We start from the raw sequence: 27,003 nt of genomic DNA, 5'->3' as shown, positions 1-27,003 counted from the left end.
ATAGGCCTGAGCCACTACACCCGGCCTCTTTAGTGAAGGTAAATGTCTTTTGTGCAAAATTATCTTGGTGGTGAAAATTTTCTGCAGTGATGCAAGAATTACATACAGAATTTGTTTGATCTATCTTTAGGAAGTTGATGATTGACAGATTACTTACAATTCAACCAAAAATTTTATTACTAAACACTTTCAAATACTAGGTGTAAAGTAAGTATATTGCTGGAAAATTCAAAAAGTACTGAATAGAATAGAGGTACTGAGAGAAACTAAATAAATGAATCATACTATTTCAATAGGTCGTGAATTATTTACCCATTAAAGTACTTTACCCTAGTCTCCCTGTTCTGCCATCCTTGCAGTAAATTTGTTATTTTAAAAAGTTGTTTTAAGCCAGACATGGTGGCTCATGGCCTGTAATCCCAGCACTTTTGGAGGCCAAGGTGGGAGAATTGCTTGGGTCTAGGAGTTCAAGACCAGCCTAGTCCTGGCTACTCAGGAGGCTAAGGTGGGAGGATCACTTGAGCCCAGGAGGTTGAGGCTGCAGTGAGACATGATTGTACTACTGCACTCCAGCCTGGGTGACAGAGTGAGACCCTGTATCCAAAAAGAAAAGTTATTTCAAAAGAAGAAAGAAACTGATCTACCTTTGTCCTAAAGCTGTGTGGCCACATACTCTTGAGGATTGCTAACTTTCCCAAAACACACCTTCTTTTGGTAATAGGATTTTTTTGGTGGTGATAGAATTTTATTGACTGTATTGATTTTTTTTTTTTTTTTTTTTTTTTTTGAGAAGCAGAGTCTTAACTATGTTGCCCAGGATTGGGTATGAGATCCTTATCTTAAAAAAAAAAAAGATAAAGGCCAGGTGCAGTGGCTAACACCTGTAATCTCAGCACTTTGGGAGGCTGAGGCGGGCAGATCACCTGAGGTCAGGAGTTCAAGACCAGCCTGGCCAACGTGTTGAAACTCGTCTCTACCACAAATAGAAAATTTAGCCAAGCATGGTGATGCACACCTATAATCCCAGCTACTGGGGAGGCTGAGGCAAGGGAATCGCTTGAACCCGGGAGGTGGAGGTTGCAGTGAGCTAGGATCCCACACTGCACTCCAGCCTGGGCAATAGAGTGAGACTGCCTCAAAAAAAAAAAAAAAAAGATAAATAAATAAAACCTTTTTTTAAAGATGAGATGCTATGTCACTTTGTTGTCCAAGGCACTGGCTCTCAGTTAAGTTGATCAGTGTTCACCTGTCTCAGGGTTTCTGATAAATCAAAACAAATCTCCCCACATCTGATAGTCTTACAAAGACCCTTCCTGTGTATTTACTGTTATTTATTTATTTATTTATTAGAGACCGGGTCTCGTTGTCACCCAGGTTAGAATGCAGTTCCATGATCATAGCTCACTGCAGCCTTGAACTCTTGGGCTCAAGCAGTCCTCCTGCCTCAGCCTCCAGACAGAGTAAGTGGTACTGTAGGCACTGGCCACTATACCCAGCTAAGACTTTAGAACTTTTAATATGTAGGATAAACTTTAACTAGGAGTGTAATTCCAAAGTTTAATTGATTATTTAAATTAACCTCACCTTACTTTATTACAGTTGAGAACTAAGTAAGCTTCTTAATGTAACATCAACAAACTTTGTAATAGTTTCATTGGTCATATATTTTAGAATGTTGATTTTTTTTTCTTTGCCATTTATGCCAAAAGTACGTTGTAAATTTACCATCTTGGTTTTATTTTTTTAACTTATTATTTATTTATTTAAAAACTCTTTTTTTTTTTGGTAGAAATGGGCTGTTGCTGTGTTGCTCAGGTTGGTCTCTAGCTCCCGACCTCAAGTGATCCTCCTGCTTTGGCCTTCCAAAGCACTGGGATATTTTTATTTTTATTTATTTTTTTCCAAGATGGAGTCTTGCTGTGTTGCCCAGGCTGGAGTATGGTGGCGTAATCTTGGCTCACTGCAACCTCCGCCTCCCAGGGTTGAAGCAATTCTCCTGCCTCAGCCTCCAAAGTAGGTGGGATTGTAGGCACCCACCACCACGCCTGGCTAATTTTTGTATTTTTAGTAGAGACGAGGTTTCACCACGTTGGCCAGGCTGGTCTTGAACTCCTGACCTCGTGTTCCACCCGCCTTGGCCTCCCAAAGTGCTGGGATTACAGGCATGAGCCACCACGCCCAGCCTATTTTTATTTTTAAAATAGAGACAGGGTCTTACTTTCATGGCCAGGTTGGTCTCAAACTCCTGGCTTCAAGTAATCCTCCTGCCTCGGCCTCCCACCAGGGTGCTGGGATTTTAGACATAGGTGTTAGCCACTGTGCCTGGCCTGCTATTTTGGTTTCACAATGTGAGTGTTTAATGAGGAAAAAAATGCTTTTTAAATTTTTATTTTATTTTATTTTTTGAGACCAGGTCTTGCTCTGTTGCCCATGCTGGAGTGCAGTGGCTCAATCATGGCTCACTGCAGCCTTGACCTCCCAGGCTCAAGTGATCCTCCCACTTCAACCCAACTCACCACACTGGGCTAATTTTTTAAATCTTTTGAGAGGGTCACGTTTCACTATGTTGCCCAGGCCGGTCTCAAACTCCTGGCCTCAAGCAATCATTCCGCCTTGGCTCCCAAAGTGCTGGAATTACACATGTGAGCCACTGTGCCCAGCCAGTAATTTTTTTTTTAAGACAACTTTTAATGAGAATGGTCTTGGAGCAAAATAGTAGGGTTTAAAATTAATACATTTCAACTACGTGGTTTTTGTGTATGGCAGTTTAGATACATCTTGTATTCTAGGTTTTCTCTAAAATGATAATATCCCAACAGTTATTTAGACAGGATGGATTCATGCTTATGTTTTCAACATGATGATTATTGCCTTTAAAAATTTAATTCTGTTTTTTTTTTTTTTTTCAGCAATTACCTGTGGTTACCTCCAGTACAATTGTGAGATGCCGTTCATGCAGGACATACATCAATCCTTTTGTCAGCTTTCTTGATCAAAGGAGATGGAAGTGTAACTTATGTTATCGAGTCAATGATGGTATGGGATGCTTTTTTGAAACATTTAAACATTTCTACTTGCATTGTAGGGAAATCAGATGATACAAATGCACAGTTAAAAAAAAAACCCTTTTATTTACCTGTAGTCAATCCTTCCACTCAGAGAAAACTACGGGTAACTTTTTTCTGTGCATTTATATTTATAAATAAATTTAATTATTTTTTAAGCAAAAAATAATGATAGTATTACATGGATATCCCATTTTTACATTGTATTGGGTATATAATAAGTGGTATATTTCATGGTATTACTTAAGCCAGGAATTTAAGAAACATTTTTATTTAGAAATTGTCCCACACCTTTTCTCTAGGGTGAAAAAAAATAAGTCCACAGAATAGCTGCCCAATTCATTCACTGCTGAATGAAGGGAGGTAGGCAGTGCTAGAAGGTTAGTTGAATGTAGTTTTCTCAGTAATTGAGGAGGAGGAGTTTTCTCTCAGTAACTATGTCACAGTTTTTATTTGAGGAATATAATGTAATCAACAGGGTTCTGTTAGGGTTAGAGAAGGAAATGGGTATGCCAGTATCCACAGTGTCTGAAAGATTTGAGAAATAGAGGAATATAAGAGTTTTGTTTTTGTTTTTGTTTTTGAGATGGAGTCTCACTCTGTTGCCCAGGCTGGAGGGCAGTGGCGCGATCTTGGCTCACTGCAACCTCCGCCTCCCAGGTTCAAGCGATTCTCCTGCCTCAGCCTCCTCAGTAGCTGGAATTACAGGCATCTGCCCCCACGCCCGGCTAATTTTTATATTTTTAGTAGGGGCAGAGTTTCACAGTTTTGGCCAGGCTGGTCTAGAACTCCTGACCTCAAGTGATCTGCCCGCCTCAGGCTCCCAAAGTGCTGAGATTACAGGCATGAGCCACTGCACCAGGCCAAGAGTTTGTTTTTGTTTGTTTGAAACGGAGTCTGGCTCTGTCGCCAGGCTGGAGTGTAGTGGCATGATCTCAGCTCACTGAAACCTCTCTGCCTCCCAGGTTCAAGCAATACTCCTGCCTCAGCTTCCCGAGAATGCACCCGGCCCTGGCCAAGAGTTTTTAAAAACCAGTTTTATTGGACGGGCATGGCGGCTCATGCCTCTAATCCCAGCACTTTGGGAGGCCGAGGCGGTGGATCACCTGAGGTCAGGAGTTCGAGATCAGCGTGGCCAACACAGTGAAACCCCATCTCTACTAAAAATACAATAATTAGCTGGGTGTGGTGGCGGGCGCCTATAATCCCAGCTACTCGGGAGGCTGAGGCAGGAGAATCGCTTGAACCCAGGAAGCAGAGGTTTCAGTGAGCCAAGATCGCACCATTGCACTCCAGCCTGGGTGACAAAGGGAGACTGTGTCTCAAAAACAAACGAAACAGAGCCAGATGCAGTGGCTCACACCTGTAATCCCAACACTTTGGGAGGCTGAGGTGGGTGGATCACCTAAGGTCAGGAGTTTGAGACCAGCCTGGCCAATGTAGTGAAACCCCATCTTTACTAGAAATATAAAAAAATTAGCTGGGCCTGGTGGCGGGCGCCTGTAATCCCAGCTACTCAGGAGGCTGAGGCAGGAGAATTGCTTGAACCCGGGAGGTGGAGGTTGCAGTGAACTGAGATTGCACCATTGCACTCCAGCCTGGGCAACAAGAGCAAAACTCCATCACAAAAAAACAAACGAGCAAAACTCCGTCTCAAACAAACAAAACAAAACAAAACAGTTTTATTGTTTGTAGTTTTTTTTTTTGAGTATAGAAAAGTAAGGATAGGCTAGGAACTTTCTTTTGAACTATAATAATTCTGAAAATGTACATGTACTATTTAGTTACCTTTAAAATCTTTATGTGTAGGTGCTTTAATATACAAAATGAAATTGTAATAAAAGTTGAAGACCCTTTCATCTGCAAACCAGGCTATTTCCTGAACTATAGCTTACCCTTTAGAGTGCATAGGGATTTGAATTTCTAAACAATTAGTAGAAAGACAGATACAATGATAATTAATTTAGAAAATAACTCTTTGACCACTAGTGTATTATAAGTGGTAGGTATGATGTTAGGTTAAGTGATGTTCCATAAAGGTCTCATTAATTAATGAAACTCACTAAACCTTATGACCTTGACCTCTGAAATTGTCTTACCATAGCTTCTAGTGCCAGCTAGTATCGGTACATTTCATATGTGAAATGTTAATATCCTTGTATAATTGTGAAATTTAAGAAAATAGGCCGGGTGTGGTGGCTCACGTCTGTAATCCTGGCACTTTAGGAGGCCGAGGCGGGCGGATCACCTGAGGTCAGGAGTTTGAGACCAGCCTGACCAACACAGAGAAACCCCATCTGTACTAAAAATATAAAAAATTAGCCGGGCGTGGTGGCACATGCCTGTAATCCTAGCTACTCGGGAGGCTGAGGCAGGAGAAGAGCTTGAACCTAGGAGGTGGAGGTTGCGGTGAGCCAGATTGCACCACTGCACTCCAGCCTGGGCAACAGAGCGAAACTCCGTCTCAAAAAAAAAAAAAAGAAAATAATTGGCATTTAATGAATTTTTGTCATCTTTTCAAGGAAGAAAGTGGCCAAGTGCAAAATATATTAAAATTCTTTCAGCTTTTTCAATATGTGTGTATTGTTAACTTTATATAGTTCCTGAAGAATTCTTGTACAACCCTTTGACCAGAGTTTATGGAGAACCTCACAGAAGACCAGAAGTTCAAAATGCTACTATTGAGTTTATGGCTCCTTCAGAATACATGGTAAACTTTTATTTTTTAATACAGTATACCCATTTTTTATTACCAGGTTTTAAGTAAAACAATATAGCATCCTGTAACAAAATTTTATTTTATTTTATTTTGAGAGAGTTTCACTCTCATTTCCCATGCTGGAGTGCAGTGGTGTAGTGGCACGTTCAAGGCTCACTGCAGCCTCAACCTCCCGTGCTCAAGTGATCCTCCCACCTCAGCCTCCTGAGGTGCTGGGGCTGTAGGCACACACCACCACACCTGGCTTATTTTTATTAGAGACAGTGTTTTGCTATGTTGCCCAGGCTGGTCTCGAATTTCTGGGCTCGAGTGATCTGCCCACCTTGGCCTCCCAAAGTGCTGGGATTACAGGTGTGAGCCACTGTGCCCAGCCAAAATTTTGTTTTTAAATGTATAAAAGTGTAATACTTGTTTATTACTAAAGTAATTAATATATAAGGGTATATTTGAAAGGTAAAAGTTTATGTAAAGTCCCATTTAAGTGTCTTATGTGACATTCAGAAATTTCCAATATCATATTGGGCTCATATTTACTTTTTTTTTGTTTGTTTTTTGAGACGGAGTCTCACTCTGTCACCCAGGCTGGAGTACAGTGCTGTGATCCCGGCTCACTGCAACCTCCACCTCCCAGATTCAAGCAATTCTCCTGCCTCAACCTCCTGAGTAGCTGGGATTCCAGGCGCGAGCCACCACACCTGGCTAATTTTTGAGTTTTTAGTAGAGACGGGGTTTCACCATGTTGGTCAGGCTGGTCTCAAACTCCTGACCTTGTGATCTTCTCCCTCGGCCTCTCAGAGTGCTGGGATTACAGGCATGAGCCACTGCGCCCGGCCAGCTCATATTTACTTATAAGTTACAGTCAGTTTTTTTTCTTTTCCCTATTGCTTCATTTTTCCTTCATACAAATTTTTTTTCTATTAGAAATAATTCTGTGATGAACATCTTCTTGCAAATACTGTTCTTTTCTACACCTGTGAGAATATCTGAGGTCTTGCGTTTTAAAACTAATAACTATGCCTAATTTTTTTGTTTGTTTAATGTTTATTTCTTTTAGAGAGGAGGGTCTCACTTTGTTGCTGAAGCTGAAGTGCAGTGGCACTATCATAGCTCACTGTAGCCTCAACTTCATGGGCTCAAGCAATTCCCCTGCCTCAGCCTCCCAAGTAGCTGGAACCACAGACGTGCACCACCATGCCCTGCTAATTTTTTAAAAGTTTTTTAGAGACAGAGTCTCACTGTGTTGCTTAGGCTGGTCGTGAATGCCTAATGTTTAATTAGCACTTTACATTTTATAAAGCACTTATACTTTTGATCAGCACAAACAGTATCTGAAGCAAGCTAGAAAAATGCTGTTAATCCTCATTTACAGATACGAAAACAGACTTAGGTTAAGTGACTTGCCAAATTTCACTTAGTAGTAGAACTTGCATAATAATTTAGGCCTTTTGATTTGGTTACTCTTTCACCATGCTGTAATTGTCTCTTGGGAAAAGGGAATATGAAGATAACTCTCAATACTACCTTTTAATATTTTAGTGTATTTTGGCTGGGCACAGTGCCTCCTGCCTGTAATCCCAGCACTTTGGGATGCCAAGCCGGACTGATTATGAGGTCAGGAGTTCGAGACCAGCCTGGCCAACATGGTAAAACCCCGTCTCTACTAAAAATATAAAAATTAGCCGGGCCTGGTGGCGAGTGCCTGTAATCCCAGCTACTCGGGAGGCTTAGGCAGGAAAAATGCTTGAAACCGAAAATCAGAGGTTGCAGTGAGCCAAGGTTGCGCCACCGCACCCCAGCCTAGGCAAAAGAGCAAAACTCCATCTCAAAAAAAAAAAAAAATTAATATATTTTTGTGTCTTTATCTGGGCAGTTGGGTCCATTTTTCTGTAAACTTATGAGGAACCAGTCTCCTCACCACAGAAAAGCTTCTATATAGAAAACATTTTGTTGGCCAGGCTCAGTGGCTCACACCTGTAATCCCAGCACTTTGGGAGGCTGAGGCGGGCGGATGACTGGAGGTCAGGAGTTCGACACCAGCCTTACCAACATGGTGAAACCCCGTCTCTATTAAAAATACAAAAATTAGCCAGACGTGGTGACATACGCCTGTAATCCCAGCGACTTGGGAGACTGAGGCAGGAGAATTGCTTGAACCAGGGAGGCAGATGTTGCAGTGAGCCGAGATTGTGCCACTGCACTCCAGCCTGGGCAACAATGCGAGACTCCATCTCAAAAAAAAAAAAAAGACAACATTTCGTTGCACTTAAGTGGTTGGTAATAGCCATCCACAGAGTAGGTGTTCCTTTATTGGATTAAAACAAAAAAAAAAACCAGAAGCACTTGTTCTTTTAAATTTACTTCCTAGTTTCCCTTTATCACTCATGCTTTGCAAAAATTGCCCCCTTTAAATTTAGAAACTTTCCTATAGCAGAAGGTTTTTGCTCCTTTCTATCTCTTGAGGGGCAGGTTGTGTGGATTTGGCAAGTGATACATGCAAAAATATATAAAAGTACAGTTGACTCTGTATCCATGAGTTCTGCATCCATGGATTCAACTACCCACGGATTGAAAATGTTCAGAAAAACACAGTAAAAAATATTATAGGACAGACATGGTGGCTCACACCTATAATCCCAGCACTTTGGGAAGCCGATGCAGAAGGATTGCTTGAAGCCAACAGTTTGAGACCAGCCTGGGCAACATAGTGAGACCCAAATCTCTGCAAAAAAATTCAGGAATTGTGGTGTGTGCTTATAGTCCCAGGTACTTGGGAGGCTGAGGTGGAAGGATCGCTTGAGCCCAGGAGTTCAAGGCTGCAGTGAGCTATGATTGCATTGCATCACTGCACTCCAGCCTGAGTGACAGAGCAACACCTTCTCTCTAAAAAAAAAAAAAATACAAATTTTAATATACAGTATAGCAACTATTTACATAGCATTTATGTTGTATTAGGTATTATTTTAAAAATCTAGAGATGATTTAAAGTATACAGAAGGATGTGCATAGGTTATTTGCAAATAATACACCATTGTATGTAAGGGAATTGAGCATCCTTAGATTTTGGTATTTGAGGTTAGAGATCATGGAACTAATCTCTTGCAGATACCAAGGGAAGACTGTATACTACATACCCAGTTCTGATTGTGGCTATTTGATGCTTTTTACTGAATTGAGAACAAATCTTTGGATTTGGAAGTTTAAATACAGTCTCGGCCAGGTGCACTGGCTCACACCTGTAATCCCAGTACTTTGGGAGGCAGTGAAGGAGGGCGGATCACATGAGGTCAGGAGTTCAAGACCAGCCTGGCCAAAATGGTGAAACCCTGTCTCTACTAAAAAAATACAAAAATTAGCTGTGCGTGGTGGCGCGTGCCTGTAATCCCAGCTACTCAGGAGGCTGAGGCAGGAGAATCTCTTGAACCCAGGAGGCAGAGGTTGCAGTGAGCCGAGATCACACCACTGCTCTCCAGCCTGGGGTACAGGGCGAGACTCCATCTCAAAAGAAAAAAAAAATACAGTCTTATGTTTTTATGAGATTTGGCCGTAATTTGTTGTTTAAGTAACCAGCTGAAGCTCACTTGTAACTTTCAGAGCTATAATTTCTCTAAATTGTGAAATCCAACAAACTTATTGAAAAATCAATAAAACATAAATATTCAAGTTACCAAATCATTATAAACTAAACACTTTTGTTAGTATAACCCAAGCCAAGCAATTGAACCTTGCTAATACTCCCAGAATCCCTTCTTTTTTTTTTTGAGATGGAGTCTCACTTTGTCGCCCAGGCTAGAGTGCAGTGGCATAATCTCGGCTCACTGCAACCTCCATCTCTCAGGTTCAAGTGATCCTTCTACCTCAGCCTCCCGAGTAGCTGGGACTACAAGCGCCCGCCACCACATCTGGCTAATTTTTGTATTTTTAGTAGAGGTGGGGTTTCTCCGTGTTGGTCAGGCTGATCTCGAACTCCTGACCTCAGGTGATCTGCCTGCCTCGGCCTCCCAAAGTGCTGGGATTACAGGTGTGAGCCACCACGCCTGGCCACAAGCCCTTCTGATTACATCTCTTCCCCTTCCTGTTCTAGAGAAAACACTTCTGAATTATGGCAATCACAGACTCATTTTTCTTCTAAGTATACATCTATAAACAATATAGTATAGCTTTGCCTGTTTATTATGATCTCTGCTCAATCTGTAAATAATGCTTTTTAAATTGTTTTGCTGTATGTGTACCCAGCAAATAAGTTTAAACTTAATCCTATTAAATGTACTTAACAAGATCTTTTTTTCTTCAGTTACGACCACCTCAGCCTCCAGTGTATCTCTTTGTATTTGATGTGTCTCACAATGCAGTCGAAACTGGATACTTGAATTCAGTTTGCCAGAGTTTGTTAGACAATCTGGATTTGTAAGTTTTTCAATTCAGCCTAAATATGAAGCTAATAATATTTTCTAAATGAATAAGTAGTTTTTGAAATTAAAAAAAAAAGCTGTATAATTATGTTCTAAAACTCCACCCAAATCAGTTGTTAATTTAGGCCTCACTTTCTCTTCGAAACATTATTTTTAAACCTATAGTTGGTAGGAAGAATAATGTAATAAACTTCCAGGCACCTGTCACCCAGATTCATCATCTTCAGCATTTTGCTCTTCTTGCTTAATCTCATCCTTCCCCTTTCATGCACATACCTTTTCCCACCTTGAGTATTTGAAAGCAAATTTCAGCCAGTGTACTGTTTTACCTATACGTACTTCAAGACTAACTTTTATACCTAACTATAATACTAAAGCATCAAGGAAAATTAGCAGTAATTCCACATATGATCTAATACCTAGTTTATTTTTTGTTCCTAGTTGTCTCAAAAATGCCTTTTTACTGTCAGTTTATTGGAGTAAGAATTTAAACAGTATACACACATTGCATTTGGTTATCAAGTGTCTTAAGTCTCTTAAAATAACTATTTCCAGTGGTGCTTAGAGACCTAGTGTAACCCATCAAAGCTAATGTGACCTTTCTGTGTAACGAAGTATAGTGCTTGTGTGTGGTGTGGAGGCATATAGAAGGCCAAATTTCATCACGAGTGGAGTAACTCCTTCACTTCGGTGAAAAGCTCATTCTTGTTCCTGCCAGCATTTGTATTTTTAATGTTGTAGATTGTGAATGGGGATTGTGAATTGTTGAGATTGTCACTGACTCACCCATGCATGAACAAGAGTGAAAAACAGTTTGTTCTTCCCCTTATATAATTGTAGTTCCACATATTTGTAGTTCTTTAAAATAGATGCTTTTGCTTTTCTTTGTTCTTAAATATTAGAGTTTCTGTATCATAATATTTTGAAGCATGCTTTATAACTTAAAATCATCTTCAAAATTTCATTAATACTTTTCAGTATTTTTAACATACTGTTTCCTATGTGATTATATGTTGTTGTATTATTGCTGTTTTTTGTTTATTGTTTGGCTTATGTGTAGTGTTTTCCCTTTGAGTCAGATATGTTTTCATGGTAAACATTGGGTAGTTTAAATATTTGTTTGTGTTGGGCCAATTTCTATAATATCAAATGAGATATTTTCGTGTAACTCTTAGGACATATTTTATGTGTATTTGTATATGGTTAAAACTTGATAAAATACTCTTCTGAATTTGTTTTTAGGCTTCCTGGCAACACTAGAACAAAAATTGGCTTCATAACATTTGACAGTACAATCCATTTCTACAGTCTTCAGGAAGGTCTCTCTCAACCTCAGATGCTAATAGTTTCAGATATCGAAGGTATAGATTTATTGAACTACTTTCATAATTTTTCAGTTTTAGAAATATTTCTTGATTACTTGACAAATTGGATGTGTGTCGTTTGTACTATGTCAAGGAAAATCTTGAGTATAAAATCATGATTGTTGGAGTTGTAAGAGTCTTTCAGTTCAATCTCTCATTTTATGGAGGAGGAAATGGGGGTTACGGAGACAACCTGAATTCTGAACAAGTTAACAAAAACAAGTTAATGTGAGAACTCAGATCAAATTTAGGCTTTTTTCCCCCTTCTTCCCATTTATTCATTCAACAACTATTTGAGGATAGACATATAGAGCAAAGAAATACAATTGAGAGCTCAGAATAAAGCCTAGCATATATAGTCAATTTATTTTTATTGTTATTTTATTTATTTATTTTTTGAGATGGAGTCTTACTCTATTGCCCAGGCTGTAGTGCAGTGGCACGATCTTGGCTCACTGCAGCCTACACCTCCCGGGTTCAGGCAGTTCTCCTGCCTCAGCCTCCCGAGTAGCTGGGACGACAGGCATGCAACACCATGCCCAGCTAATTTTTGTATTTTTAGTAGAGATGAGGTTTCACCATGTTGGCCAGGCTGGTCTCAAACTCCTGACCTCAAGTGATCTGCCTCTCTTGGCCCCACAAAGTACTGGGATTACAGGCATGAGCCACCACCCACAGCCAGTTAATTGATTTTTGACAAAGGTGCCTAGAACAATCAGCGGGAGAAGAGACAGTTTTTTCAACATATAGTTGTGGCAATACCGACTGTGTAAGAGAATGAGGTTGGACCTTTATACCATGTAAAGAAAATTAACTTGAAATGGACTAAAGACCTAAACTTAAGAGCTATAAATATAAAACAGGGGCAAATATTTATGCCACTAGATGTGGAAACATTAGAACCCTGGTGCATTGCTGGTCAGAATGTAAAATGGCATAACTGCTGTGGAAAATACCTTGGCAATTCCTCAAAGTTAATAGTGAATTACCACATTATGTAGCAATTCGACCGTTCAATATATACTCCAAAAAATTGAAAGCAGGGACTCAAGCAGATGCTTGTACATCATTGTTTATAGCAATAGCAATAGCAATCATTCACAATAGCCAAAAGGTGGAAACACCCCAAGTAGCCATCAACAGATGAATAGATAAACAAAATGTGGTATAAACGTATAATGGGGCTGGGTGCGGTGGCTCATGCCTGTAATCCTAGCACTTTGGGAGGCTGAGGCAGGCGGATCACGAGGTCAAGAGATAGAGACCATCCTGGCCAACATGGTGAAACCCCGTCTCTACTAAAAATACAAAAATTAGTTGGGCGTGGTGGCGCGTGCCTGTAGTTCCAGCTACTCGGGAGGCTGAGGCAGGAGAATAGCGTGAACTCGGGAGGAGGTGGAGCTTGCAGTGAGCCAAGATCGTGCCACTGCACTCCAGCCTGGACAACAGAGTGAGACTCCATCTCAAAAAAAAAAAAAAAAAGTATAATGGAATATTACTCAGCCTTAAAAAACAATGAAATTCTCACACATGCTACAATGTGGATGAACCTGGAAAACATGCTAAGTGAAATAAGCAAGACACAAAACGACAAATATTATATGGTTCCACTTATATATAGTACCTAGAATAGGCAAATTCATAGAGACAGAAAATGGAATAGAGGTTACCAGGGGCTGGGGGGAAGGACAGTTAATAGGGAGTTATCATTATTATTACTTTTTTTTTTTTTGAGATGGAGTTTCACTTTAGTTGCCCAAGCTGGAGTGCAATGGCACCATCTCAGCTCGCTGCAACCTCCGCCTCCCGGGTTCAAGCGTTTCTCCTACCTCAGCCTCCTGAGTAGCTGGGATTATAGGTGCGTGCCACCATGCCCTGCTAATTTTTTGTATTTTTAGTAGAAACGGGGTTTTACCATGTTAGCCAGGCTGGTCTTGAACTCCTGACCTCAGGTGACCTGCCTGCCTCTGCCTCCCAAAGTGCTGGGATTACAGGTGTGAGTCACTGTGCCTGGCTATTACTATTTTTTTAAAGACAGAGACTCTGTTGCCCGTGTTGCAGTGCAGTGGTGCAATCATAGCTCGCTACAGCCTTGAAGCCCTGGGCTCAAGCGATCCTTCCACCTCACCTTTTCAAGTAGCTAGGAATACAGGCACACGCTACCACACCCAGCTAATTTTTAAAATTTCTTGTAGAGGCAAGGTCTTGCTAAGTTGCACAGGCTGGTCTCAAGCTCCTGGCCTTAGGCAGTCCTTTTGCCTCATCCTCCCAAAGTGTTGGGAGTACGGGCATGGGCCACCACACCTGGCCAGGCCTTATTTTTTTGTAATCAGAAACAAAATATAGAAATCTAGAAAGTGATTATCTTTGTAATCCTCCACCACTCTCTTCCCAGTTTTCTCCCTTTCTAAGGAAGAATTTCTAAGCAAGAATAAATGTGAATCCTGAGAGGCTCATCTGAAGTGGTCAGTTTGCATACCTTCTGATTCACTTGATTTTGCAGTCCCATTAATTTTGTTTGTTTGTTTTGTTTTGTATTTTTGGAGACAGAGTCTTGCTTTGTTGCCCAGGCTGCAGTGCAGTGGCGCGATCTTGGCTCACTGGCTCACTGCAGTCTCTGCCTCCCAGGTTCAAGCGATTCTCATGCCTCAGCCTTCCGAGTAGCTGGGATTACAGGCGTGTGCCATTATGCCTAGCTAATTTTTGTAGTTTTTAGTAAATAATGGGGTTTCACTATGTTGGCCAGTCTGGTCTCAAACTCCTGGCCTCCAAGTGAACTGCCCACCTCGGCCTCCCAAAGTGCTGGGATTACAGCAGGCATGAACCACCATGCCTGGCCTCCATAGTTCCATTCTTTTTTTTTTTTTTTTTTTTTTGAGGAGTCTTGCTCTGTCACCCAGGCTGGAGTGCAGCGGCGCGATCTCCGCTCACTGCAAACTCTGCCTCCTGGGTTCAAGCAATTCTCTGCCTCAGCCTCCCGAGTAGCTGGGATTACAGGCGCCCACCACGCCTGGCTAATTTTTGTATTTTTAGTAGAGACAAGGTTTCACCATCTTGGCCAGGCTGGTTTTGAACTCCTGACCTCATGATCTGCCCACCTCGGCCTCCCAAAGTGCTGGGATTACAGGCACGAGCCACCGCACCCGGCCCATAGTCCCTTTTTAAAGGCACTGGTGTGGGCCTTCTTTTTTTTTTTTTTTTTGAGACGGGTCTTGATTGATCTGTCACCCAGGCTGGAGTGCAGTGGCACTGTCTCGGCTCACTGCAACCTCCACCTCCCGGGTTCAAGTGATTCTCCTGCCTCAGCCTCCCGAGTAGCTGGGACTACAGGTGCCCACCACCACGCCCGGCTAACTTTTTGTATTTTTAGTAGAGACAGGGTTTCACCACATTGGTCAGGCTGGTCTCAAACTCCTGACCTTGTGATTCGCCAGCCTCAGCCTCCCAAAGTACTGGGATTACAGGCATGAGCTACCGTGCCCGGCCGACCTTCTTTATGAGAAAGCATCCGCTTTGTGAATGACAGAGCTATTGGTGAGCTGTATTGCTTCCTTATAAAGACAGCATTCTTGTGTGTCGTGTTAGTCAAAAAAATTTCTTAATGCCAAGAGGGTATCTTTGGCTGGCTTCCAGGTCCAGCCATTTAAAAAAAAAAAAAAAAGGTCAAAGCAGAATTGTAAATTATTATCTTTAGCCTAAGAAGCATAGCACTTACACAAACCCTTATTCAGTGAGTACAGATCAATATTTTCTTTTTTTTTCTTTCTTTTTGGAGACAGGGTCTCAACCTCCCCCCTAGCCTGGGAGTGGGAGTGCAGTGGTGCGATCTTGGCTCACTGCAGCGTCAGCCTCCCGGGCTCAAGGAATCCTCCCACATAGCTGGGACTATAGACATGTACCACCATGCCTGGCTCATTTTTGTATTTTTTATAGAGACAGGGTTTTACTGTGTTGCCCAGGCTGGTCTCAAACTCCTGAGTTCAAGTCATTCACTTACCTAGGCGTCTCAAAGTGCTGGGATTACAGGCGTGTACTACTGCACCCGGCCCAGATAAATGTTTTCTAACTGGGAGGGTGTACCTTTTACAAGGTAGCAGACAAGGAGAAGAAAATTTACAGTAGATACCTGTATCATTGTGGTTTTTTGGTGGCTCTTTGGACACATGTAAACAGTGCTATAATAGTGGAGGAGGTGGCTTATTTTTAAGGAAGGGGGTGGTTAATTGCATTAGTATTATATATTTGGAACACTTTTAATTATTACATTTTGTTTAAAATAAATATGTATTTCTTCTTTCAGATGTTTTTATACCTATGCCAGAGAACTTACTAGTAAACTTAAATGAAAGTAAAGAGGTAAGGCACATTTTCCTACCTGACATGTTTAATTGAAATATTGAAGGAATATGTTTTTGAAATGAATTTTAAGTAAAATTTTGATTATTTCTGTGACATTTCTAAGATGTGTAGCATTTTATATTTGCTCTTATAATTAGATGAACAGCTCTTGAGTTCAACCTTGAGCTGATCATTTTTAAGTCTAATGAAGCAAGTTATTTGTAGTAGGGTAGAAAATAAGCGTATTCCATAAAGGAGGAACACCTGAAGGAAATCTGTCTTGCCAGCCATTTGGGAAGTTGGGAGGGTTGCTGAGATAAAGCTTCTGGTCACTACATAGAAGCACATTAGGTAGGCTGCTTTCAGTGCCCTTTGCTTTTCTGATTCACAGAGTGTCATTGGGGTCAGTTCAGAAGAAACTCTTATTACCTGCCTGGAAATTGCCATGAGATAATACAGTGAGAGGTGAACAGAATGTGTCTGAAGGGGGGATGTTGTCTACCCTGTACATGCATATATGCCGTAGGGGTAACATTTTAACTAGCAAGTCTATGGTCTCTGCTGTTGGCAATGGTGACTGTGCCATAGTGCGAAGTATTTTTTTCCCCATTAACTCTATTTGTACAACCTAACCTGTAAAGGTAGTTGTTTTTCTTTCGTAGTGATATTACTAGTTGGCAAAGTTACTGGATATCTTAGATTTGCAACAGGGAAGAGCTAAACTCACTTTGGAACGTACAAGAACAAAGTATGTAGAGGCGATGGAGAAGGCCATATTTCATGGCATTAAAATACATCAAATCTCTAAACTGTGATGGTTCTTTTGGATACATTTTGGACTTATAGTCTTGCTGGATTACTGCATGTGCAAGAACTGTAAGGCCCCAACTTTGATTTGTCTTGCTTGCCAATTTATAATGTTGACTTAAAATGGCTTTCTTGTCATTTGACCAACTTCATTGTTTAGTGTCTGTAGATTCTCTGACCATCATCATGACTCAATGTCTTGTCTATTGTATTAGATACTGACTTAATGTGAAATAAATTTTTAATTATGACACTCTTGAGTTTTCTTGCTTTATTTTACAAGCTCGTGCAAGATTTACTGAAAACTTTGCCACAAATGTTTACCAAGACTCTGGAGACCCAGAGTGCCTTGGGTCCTGCACTGCAGGCTGCCTTTAAGCTGATGTCTCCAACTGGTGGTCGAATGTCTGTCTTTCAAACACAACTCCCAACTCTTGGAGTGGGAGCCCTGAAACCACGAGAGGAACCAAACCACAGGTCATCTGCTAAGGTTAGAGAGTCATGAAATGTCTGATAAGGTTTATGCTGGTGTTCCATCCCTGTGACCATAGAACTTGTTTTTTCTTTTAATTTATTTGTCAATTTTTGGGAGGAGGGACTATAAGGAAGTTAACTTTTATATAGACATTTTTATTTTGTACATTTTTCTCTACCTGATTCACCCTTCTTTAATTTTTAATATCTTTAGCAGGCCACTAGCAATTCAGCCTGCCTTCAGAGAGATAGTCTGGGAGACTAACAGAATATGCTTGATAGGGACAAAGAGAACCTGATTGACCAGTTAAGAATAGTCTTACTTGGCTGGGCATGGTGGCTCATGCTTGTAATCCCAACATCTTGGGAGGCCAAGGCAGGCGGATCACCTGAGGTTGGGAGTTTGAGACCAGCCTGACCAGCATGGAGAAACCCCATCTCTACTAAAAATACAAAATTAACTGGGCGTGGTGGCACACGCCTGTAATCCCAGCTACTCAGGAGGCTGAGGCAGGAGAATTGCTTGAACCAGGGAGGTTGCAGTGAGCTGAGATTGTGCCACTGCACTCCAGCCTGAGCGATACAGTGAGATTCCGTCTCAAAACAACAACAAAAAACAAAAATTAGCCGGGGGTGGTGGTGTGCACCTGTAGTCCCAGCTACTCAGGAGGCTGAGGCATGAAAATTGCTTGAACCCGGAAGGAGGAGGCTGCAGTGAGCTGAGATCACGCCACTGCACTCCAGCCTGGGTGACAGAGTGAGACTCTGTCTCAAAAAAAAAAAAAAAAAAAGAAAGAAAATAATGATAGCGGCCGGGTGTGGTGGCTCACACCTGTAATCCCAGCACTTTGGGAGGCCGAGGCGGGCAGATCATCTAGGGTCAGGAGTTCGAGACCAGCCTGAACAACATGGTGAAATCCCGTTTCTACTAAAATTACAAAAAAAATTAGCTGGACCTGGTGGCGCATGCCTGTAATCCCAGCTACTCGGGAGGCTGAGGCAGGAGAATTGCTAGAACCCGGGAGGCAGAGGTTGTGGTGAGCCGAGATCCTGCCATTGCACTCCAGCCTGGGCAACCACAGCAAAACTCCATCTCAAAAAAAAAAAAAAAAAAGAAAAAGAAAATAATGATAGCACTTACCTCTTAGGGTAGTCGAAAGGACTAAGTAAGTATTACATATGAATTGTTTAGAACAGTTTCCAGCATACTGAACATTTAATAGATCTTAGTTACAATAAAAAAATCTTTGCCAACTATGAAATTATTATAGTAGATGTATTTCTTTTTAAAAGTAAAGGGAAAAAAAAGTACAGAAAATAAAAAAAAAAAATATATATATATATATATATATTTTTTTTTTTTTTTTCAGACGGAGTCTCGCTCTGTCGCCCAGGCTGGAGTGCAGTGGCGCGATCTCCGCTCACTGCAAGCTCCACCTCCCGGGTTCACACCATTCTCCTGCCTCAGCCTCCCGAGTAGCTGGGACTACAGGCACCCGCCACCATGCCCGGCTAATTTTTTGTATTTTTAGTAGAGACGGGGTTTCACCGTGTTAGCCAGGATGGTCTCGATCTCCGGCCCTCGTGAACCACCCGCCTCGGCCTCCCAAAGTGCTGGGATTACAGGCGTGAGCCACTGCGCCCGGCCATTTTTTTTTTTTTTTTTTTTTAATAAGTAAAGCCATGTTGCCCAGGATGGTCTCAAACTCCTGGGCTCAAGCATCCACCCGCCTTGGCTTCCCAAAGTGCTAGGATTACAGGTGTGAGCCACCACGCCTGGCTGGAACTTACAGAAAATTCCTAAGCAGTACTTGCTTCTTAATGAAAAATCAAGTAGTACCACAAAGGAAAAGGACTTTGTAGAATGCCCAAAAATAATTGCAATTGTTGTTAACATCATGATATATGTAGATGTGTATTTAGATTTTATGACAATGTAATGATTTTTTTAAATGTCTCTTTGTAATTTATTATAAATAGGATATACACCTGACACCATCCACTGACTTCTATAAGAAATTAGCCTTGGACTGTTCTGGTCAGCAAGTAGCTGTTGACTTATTCCTTCTCAGTGGACAGTATTCTGATTTGGCTTCTCTGGGTAAGTTCTTCGTAATGATTTTTTTTTCTGTTAAATGAATATCAAAATGGTCCTTTTATGATAGTGTTCTAAATATAGAACAAAGCTAAAGAATATGTATGCCCTTGGGAGAGTTAATCAGTCAGTTTAGTCTATTAAAAACCTTATAGTCTTCTACTCTAAACATTTAGTAATAGAGAAAATTCTATTCTACTATTTAAAGGAATGCAGGCCGGGTATGATGGCTCATGCCTGTAATCCTAACAATTTGTGAGGCCTGTGCAGGAAGATTACTTGAGCCCAGGAGTTTGAGACCAACCTGGGCAGCATAGGAAGACCCTGTATTTACAAATAATATATATATATTTTTAAATAAAAAACTAGCCAGGCATGGTGGCACACACCTGCGGTCCCAGCTACTTGGAAGGCTGAGGTGGGAAGAGTGCTTGAGGTGGAGAGGTCAAGGCTGCAGTGAGCCCCATGGTATCACTACTGCACTCCAGCCTGGGTGACAGAATGGGACTCTGTCTCAAAAAAAGGGAATGAAATCTCCTTTCTGACAGTAGTTTACCTTGGAAAGTTAAAGAAAGATTGATTCCAATGTCTTTAGTTACTTTGGTGTAGTAGAAATAGTTAACGGCACAGTTTAAAACACTGTGTGTTCTCTTCCAGGTTGTATTTCTCGGTATTCAGCAGGTAGTGTCTATTACTATCCCTCTTACCATCATCAGCACAACCCAGTCCAAGTACAGAAATTACGGAAGGAACTACAGAGATACCTTACTCGGAAGATTGGCTTTGAGGCAGTCATGAGGATTCGGTGCACCAAAGGTAGGAATATTTTTTTGTGTGTGTAGGACTAAATAATATTTTTGGTACCAGTAAATGTACATGTTTTTATCTAGTCTTTTAAGATTGCCCTTCTGAGATACTTTGCTTACTCTGGAATATGCAATTAAGAAGAAACACTGTAACCAAAAAAGGGAGGCCTATTGAGAATATACTCAAAAGCACTGACTTGTATATTTTTAAATAGAGAATTTTATGGTGTGTGAATTATCTCAGTTTTTTAAAAAAGACCTTATCTTCGGCTGGGCACAGTGGTTCATGCCTGTAATTCCAGCACTTTGGGAGGCCAAGGCTGGTGGATCGCTTGAGCCCAGGAATTAGAGACCAGCCTGGACAACATTGCAAAATAATGTCTCTACAAAAAACACAAAAACTTAGCTGAGCGTGGTGGTGCACGTCTGTAGTCCCAGCTTCTTAGGAGGCTGAGGTGGGAGGATTGCTGGGGCCTGGCCTGGGAGTCAGAGGTTGCAGTGAGCAGAGATCACACCACTGCACTCCAGCCTGGGCAACGCTGTCTCAAAAAAAAAAAAAAAAAAAAAGAAGATAGAGTCTTTTTTGAGATGGTATATTGCTCTGTTACCCAGGCTGGAGTGCAGTGGCACAATCTCGTCTAACTGCAACCTCCGCCTCCCGAGTTCAAGCGATTCTCCCTGCTTCAGCCTCCCAAGTAGATGGGATTATAGGTGCGCGCCACCACACCTGGCTAATTTTTGTATTTTTAGTAGAGACAGGGTTACACCATGTTGGCCAGGCTGGTCTCGAACTCCTGACCTCAGATGATCTGCCCACCTCAGCCTCCCAAAGTACTGGGATTACAGGTGTGAGTGACCGCACCCAGCCTAGACCCTGTCTTTTTTGAGAGAGTCTCATTCTGTCGCCCAGGCTGGAGTGCAGTGGTGCAATCACAGCTCACTGGAGTCTCCACCTCCCTGACTCAAGTGATCCTCCCACCTCAGCTTTCCTAGTAGCTGAGACTGCAGGTGTGAGCCATCACACCCGGCTAATTTTTTATCTTTATTTTTTGTAGAGACTGGGTCTCCCTATGTTGCCCAGGCTGGTTGCAAGCTCGTGGGCTCACGTGATCCTCCTGCCTTAGCCTCCCAAAGTGTTAGGATTACAGGCATGAGCCACCACACCCAGCCACAGATCTTGCTTTTAAACTTTTTTTTTTTTACTTGTGGTAAAATATATATGACATAAGCTTTACCATTTTATCCTTTTTTTTTTTTTTTTTTTTGAGACAGAGTCTCTCGCTCTGTCGCCCAGGCTGAAGTGCAGTGGCACAATCTCAGCTCACTGCAAGCTCCGCCTCCTGGGTTCATGCCATTCTCCTGCCTCAGCCTCCCAAGTAGCTGGGACTACAGGCGTCCGCCACCATGCCCAGCTAATTTTTTGTGTTTTTTAGCACAGACGGGGTTTCACTGTGTTAGCCAGGATGGTTTCAATCTCCTGATCTCGTGATCTGTCCACCTCGGCCTCCCAAAGTGCTGGGATTACAGGCGTGAGCTACCGCACCTGGCCCATTTTATCCATTTTTTAATTGTACAGTGGCATCAAGTGTGTTTTCACTGTGCAACTATTTATTTCCAAAAGTGGGAGATCTCTTAGTTTGTACTCTCTTTTTTTTTTTTTTTTTTTTTGAGCCAGGGTCTCACTCTCTCGCCCAGGCTGGAGTATAATGGTGTGATCTAGGCTCACTGCAACCTCCATCTCCCAGGTTCAAGCAATTCTCCCTGCCTCAGCCTCCTGAGTAGCTGGGATTACAGGTGCCTGACACTACTCCTGACTAATTTTTGTATTTTTAGTAGAGACGGGGTTTTGCCATGTTGGCCAGGCTGGTCTCAAACTCCTGACCTTAGGTGATCCACCTGCCTTGGCCTCCCTAAGTGCTGGGATTACAGGTATGAGCCACCACACCTGGCCTGTACTCTTAGTTTTAGTTTTTCATTTCTCCACATTATCAACCTGGTGGGTTTTTTTTTTTAAGGTGGGTTTTGTTTTTTTTTTCCATTGCTGCTGCACAAATTGAGTTTTTATTTAAATAAGTATTACTGCTCTGTAAGGGGGTGTGGAGCACAAATAGAGTTTTTATTTAAATAAATATTGCTCTGTAATGGGGTGTAGAGTGGTAATTTTCTTTCTTCTTCTCCTCTCTCTTTTTTCTTTTTTTGGAGACAGAGCATTCCTCTGTCCCCCCCTGGCTGGAGTGGCACGATCATAGCTCACTGCAGCCTCAACTCCTGGGCTCAAGCAATCCTCTTAGCTCAGCCTCCCAAATAACTGGGACCACAGGTGCATGCCACCATGCCTAGCTAATTTTTAGGTTTTTTGTAGAGACAGGGTCTTACTCTATTACCCAGGCTGGTTTCAAACTCCTGGACTTAAGCAATCCTACCACCTCAGCCTCCCAAAGCGCTGGGATTACAGGTGTGAATCACCACGCCCAGTATAATAATATTCTTTTCAATGGAAAAATTATTTATATGGAATCTATAAGAAAAAAAATAAAGATCCACTAACCTGTTCCATTACACATTGAAATCTATTGGTCAAACCATGAGCTAGATGAAAGTCTCTCTTATCCTTCACTATAATTAGAATTTATTAATTCTAATAGTTTTTATTTATTTTTTTACTTTTTTTTTTTTTGAGACCAAGTCTTGCTCTTTTGCCCAGGCTGGAGTTCAGTGGCGCAATCTCCACTCACTGCAAGCCCCGCTTCCCGGGTTCACGCCATTCTCCTGCCTCAGCTTCCCGAGTAGCTGGGACTACAGGCACCCGCCATCGTGCCCAGCTAATTTTTTGTATTTTTGGTAGAGACAAGGTTTCACCGTGTTAGCCAGAATGGTCTTGATCTCCTGATCTCGTGATCCACCCGCCTCGGCCTCCCAAAGTGGTGGGATTATGGGCGTCAGCCAGCCACTGCGCCCAGCCTGTACTTTTTTAGTAGAGGCGGTGTTTCGCCATGTTGGCCAGGCTGGTCTCGAACTCCTGACGTCAAGCGATCCACCCGCCTCGGCCTCCCAAAGTGCTGGGATTACAGGCATGAGCTACCATGCATGGCCTAGTTTTTATTTTATAATTTTTAATTAAAATATGGAACACTTCACGAATTTACGTGTCATCCTTGCACTGGGGCCATGCTAATCTTCTCTGTATCATTCTAATTTTAGAATACATGCTGTCGAAGTGAGCACCTAATAGTTTTTTAGTGTTTATGTTTTAAAGGGTACATTTGTTGGATCCCATTCATTGGAGACTGACAGACCTCAAAAATGTTTATTTCTGCAGATACCAGTTATAAATTAAGGGAAATGTACATCCTGATGTGCTTTTAAGACCTTTTTTACTTGTCAAGAAGAGGCTATTTTTATATGTACCTTATCTTGCATAAACAGCTTTGGGATATTCCAGGCAACTCCTTCGCCCTCTTTTTTTTTTTTTGAGACGGAGTCTTGCTGTCTCCCAGGCTAGAGTACAGTGGCGCAGTCTCAGCTCACTGCAACCTTCACCTCCCGGGGTCAAGTGATTCTCCTGCCTCAGCCTTCCGAGTAGCTGGGATTACAGGCACGTGCCATCATGCCAAGCTAATTTTTGTATTTTTAGTAGAGACGGAGTTTCACCATGTCGGTCAGGCTGGTCTCGAACTCCTGACCTCGTGATCTGCCTGCCTTGGCCTCCCAAAGTGCTGGGATTACAGGTGTGAGCCACTGCGCTCTCTTTCTAGAGTGCTTAATTTAATAAAGCTTTGTGGTTAGCTTGTTTAGGTTTCTCTTTTTATTTTATTATGATAAATTCACTACAGATCAAATACATACTCTTAGAAAAGTTAACACAGAAAAGATAATGTACAAAAAGATATAAAATGAGAACTCAAGCATAACCTCTGTTCCACTCTACAGTTAATCATCTGCCCTTCAGAAACTTTCCCATGGCATTTATAAACATATATTTTGGCCTTAACTTCAAATAAAAGCAGTGAGGAATTATACCTGGCTTTTTAATTTTTATCACAATATCTTGAACACCTTTCTATCTTTATATGTACAGACCCACATTATCCTCTTTCCTTCTTTCTTTATTAATGTTATATATTTCTTTTTAAGAGACAGGGTCTCACTATGTTGCCCAGGCTTGCTTTCAACTCTTGGGCTTAAGCAATCTTCCTGCTTCAGCCTCCTGAATACCTGGGATTACAGGCACGTGCCACCATGCCCAGCATTCTTTTCATCCTGATTACTGTTTTTAAGTTGGTTTTTATTTCACAAGCAACATGTGCATCTGTTTTTCTTGTAAAAAATAAAATCATTATTGATAAAGCTAAAGTCTTCCTGTATCAGCTTGCATGTGTATGTGACACATACACTTTCACTTCATTTTTATGTAGTTAAAAATGGTATATATCAGAATTTCCTATTAAAAATGGGATATATCACTTGGTATATACCAAATGTCCTATACATTTACATACTTAGGTACATCTCCATGGAAAACATCTTATGGTCGATTTACATAATTGAAATATGTATTTTTATTCAATAAACCTTGAAGATTCATTAATTTTAGATCATATAAATCCATCACATTAAACTTCTGCCTATTCTACCTAGTATTCAGCAGATTGGACAAATCACAGTTTAGTTTTTTGTTTTTTTGTTTTTTTTTGAGACAGAGTCTCACTCTCACCTAGGCTGGAGTGCAGTGGCGTGATCTCGGCTCACTGCAACCTCTGCCTCCCGGGTTCAAGCAATTCTCCTGCCTCAACCTTCCGAGTAGCTGGGACTACAGGCGTGTGCCACCATGCCCGGCTAATTTTTGTATTTTTAGTAGAGACAGGATTTCACCATGGTGCCCAGGCTGGTCTGAAACTCCTGACCTCAAGTGATCTGCCTGCCTCAGCCTCCGAAAGTGTTGGGATTACAGGCATGAGGCACTGTGCCTGGCCTAGTTTTTCTACTGATACCCATTGAAGGTATTTCTAAATTTTTTTGCTGTGACACACCAGTCTACTTGAAATTTTTCTGCATGTATGAATTTGGCACTTAAATAAGTATATCTGTAGGACACATTCTTTGATACGGGATTGCCAAAGTCAAAATAAGTATCTAGAATTTTGATAGGTACTGCCAAATTATCCCCCAAAAATGTGTTTTGTGTTTCTTTTTGAGACAGAGTCTCGCTCTGTCGCCCAGGCTGGAGTGCAGTGGCGCAATCTCGGCTCACTGCAATCTCTGCCTCCCGGGTTCAAGCAGTTCTCCTGCCTCAACCTCCCGAGTAGCTGGGATTGCGGGCACCTGCCACCATGCTCTGCTAATTTTTGTGTTTTTGGTAGAGACAGGGTTTCACCATGTTATTGGCCAGGCTGATCTCACACTGACCTCAGGCGATCCACCCGCCTTGGCCTCCCAAAGTGCTGGGATTGCAGGCATGAGCTACCGCACCTGACCCAAAAATGTTTTTTGAAAATTAGTGTCCCTACCTTCATTTCAAAAGGCATCTGTTATTCCGTTACCTCACTAAGTACTGTGTATTATCTAGATTTCTTTACTTATTGCCAATCTGATAAGTAACTAGGATAAAATGTAAATATCAGTATGTAGGTATATAAAAATCATTTTGTTACCTTTTTCTCTTCTAGGTCTTTCCATTCATACTTTCCATGGGAACTTCTTTGTTAGGTCAACTGACTTATTGTCTTTGCCTAATGTCAACCCAGACGCTGGGTATGCAGTACAGATGTCAGTGGAAGAGAGTCTTACTGACACTCAGTTGGTTTCTTTTCAGTCAGCGCTCTTGTATACATCCAGCAAAGGTAAGTTGTTTGTTTTTTTGGATTTCAAATGTTCAAATATTATCTGGATTTCAAATGTTAAGACAGGCTATAAAACACATGTAGCATATCTTATGTGTGCTAACTTAAAATTTCTATATTTATTTATTTATTTATTTATTTAGAGACAGAGTCTCACTCTATCACCAGGCTGGAGTGCAGTGGCACGGTCTCTGCTCACTGCAACCTCTGCCTCCTGGGTTCAAGTGATTCTCCTGCCTCAGCCTCCCGAGTAGCTGGGACTACAGGTGTGCGCCACCACACCCAGCTAATTTTTGTATTTTTAGTAGAGATGGAGTTTTGCCATGTTGGCCAGGATGGTGTGAATCTCTTGACCTCGTGATCTGCCCGCCTTGGCCTCCTAAAGTGCTGGGATTACAGGCATGAGTCACCGTGCCCAGCCCTTAAAATTTTCATTACCAAAAGCAGTAAACCAACTAAAAAGTTCAAAAAAGAGATTTTTAAAAATTTAGCGTATTGTCATTTGAATACGATCCCTGTTCATTTAGTAATAACCTGAATAAAAAGAATTTTATAGTTAAAAAAAAATTAAAAGAAGTAGGGCCAGGTGTGGTGGCCTATAAACCTAGCACTTTGGAAGGCTGACTGGGGAGGATCACTTGAGGCCAGGAGTTCAAGACCAGCCTGGACAACATAGTGAGATACTGTCTGTAAAAAAATAGTTTTTTAATTAGCCAGGTATAGTGGCACACACTGGTAGTCCTACCTACTTGGAGGCTGAGTAGGGAGGATTGTTTGAGCCCAGGAGTTTGAGGCTGCAGTGAGTTATGATTGTGCCACTGCAGTCCTGCCTGGGCAACAGAATGAGACCTTGTTTCTAAAAAAAGAAAAAAAAAGGTGAAATTTTTAATATTTATGTACTTATTTATTTATTTATTTATTTATTTATTTTTTTTTTTTTTTTTTGAGACAGAGTCTTGCTGTGTCCCCCAGGCTGGAGTGCAGTGGCGCGATCTCGGCTCACTGCAAGCTCCGCCTCCCGGGTTCACGCCATTCTCCTGCCTCAGCCTCCTGAGTAGCTGGGACTACAGGCACCCGCCAACACGC

The 27,003-nt window shown here is 41.6% G+C and overlaps 1 protein-coding gene and 1 non-coding gene across 4 annotated transcripts in view; one reads left to right on the top strand and one right to left on the bottom strand.

Moving 5' to 3' along the window:
* The window catches only part of SEC24A (SEC24 homolog A, COPII coat complex component), a 75,710-nt gene that overhangs the window by 26,474 nt on the left and 22,233 nt on the right, over nt 1–27,003 (top strand). Inside the window, exons 8-16 of one of the 3 annotated variants that reach the window (XM_003266391.4) lie at nt 2,910–3,036; nt 5,666–5,775; nt 10,076–10,188; nt 11,436–11,554; nt 15,858–15,913; nt 16,986–17,192; nt 19,157–19,277; nt 19,929–20,087; nt 25,744–25,917. In XM_003266391.4, coding sequence (XP_003266439.1) covers nt 2,910–3,036; nt 5,666–5,775; nt 10,076–10,188; nt 11,436–11,554; nt 15,858–15,913; nt 16,986–17,192; nt 19,157–19,277; nt 19,929–20,087; nt 25,744–25,917 — 1,186 coding nt within the window. Of the gene's footprint in view, nt 1–2,909; nt 3,037–5,665; nt 5,776–10,075; nt 10,189–11,435; nt 11,555–15,857; nt 15,914–16,286; nt 16,956–16,985; nt 17,193–19,156; nt 19,278–19,928; nt 20,088–25,743; nt 25,918–27,003 lie in introns of those variants that run through there. The other 2 variants (XM_030828985.1, XM_004087276.3) reach the window with 2 other exon arrangements.
* LOC115831763 lies at nt 23,196–23,302 on the bottom strand. The gene has a single exon (XR_004027257.1). It is a non-coding gene; the product is annotated as a U6 spliceosomal RNA (small nuclear RNA).

Source organism: Nomascus leucogenys, chromosome 2 (genome assembly GCF_006542625.1).
Source record: "Nomascus leucogenys isolate Asia chromosome 2, Asia_NLE_v1, whole genome shotgun sequence".
In the NCBI taxonomy this organism is placed as follows: domain Eukaryota; kingdom Metazoa; phylum Chordata; class Mammalia; order Primates; family Hylobatidae; genus Nomascus; species Nomascus leucogenys.
This window is presented reverse-complemented; position numbering and strand designations above follow the sequence as displayed.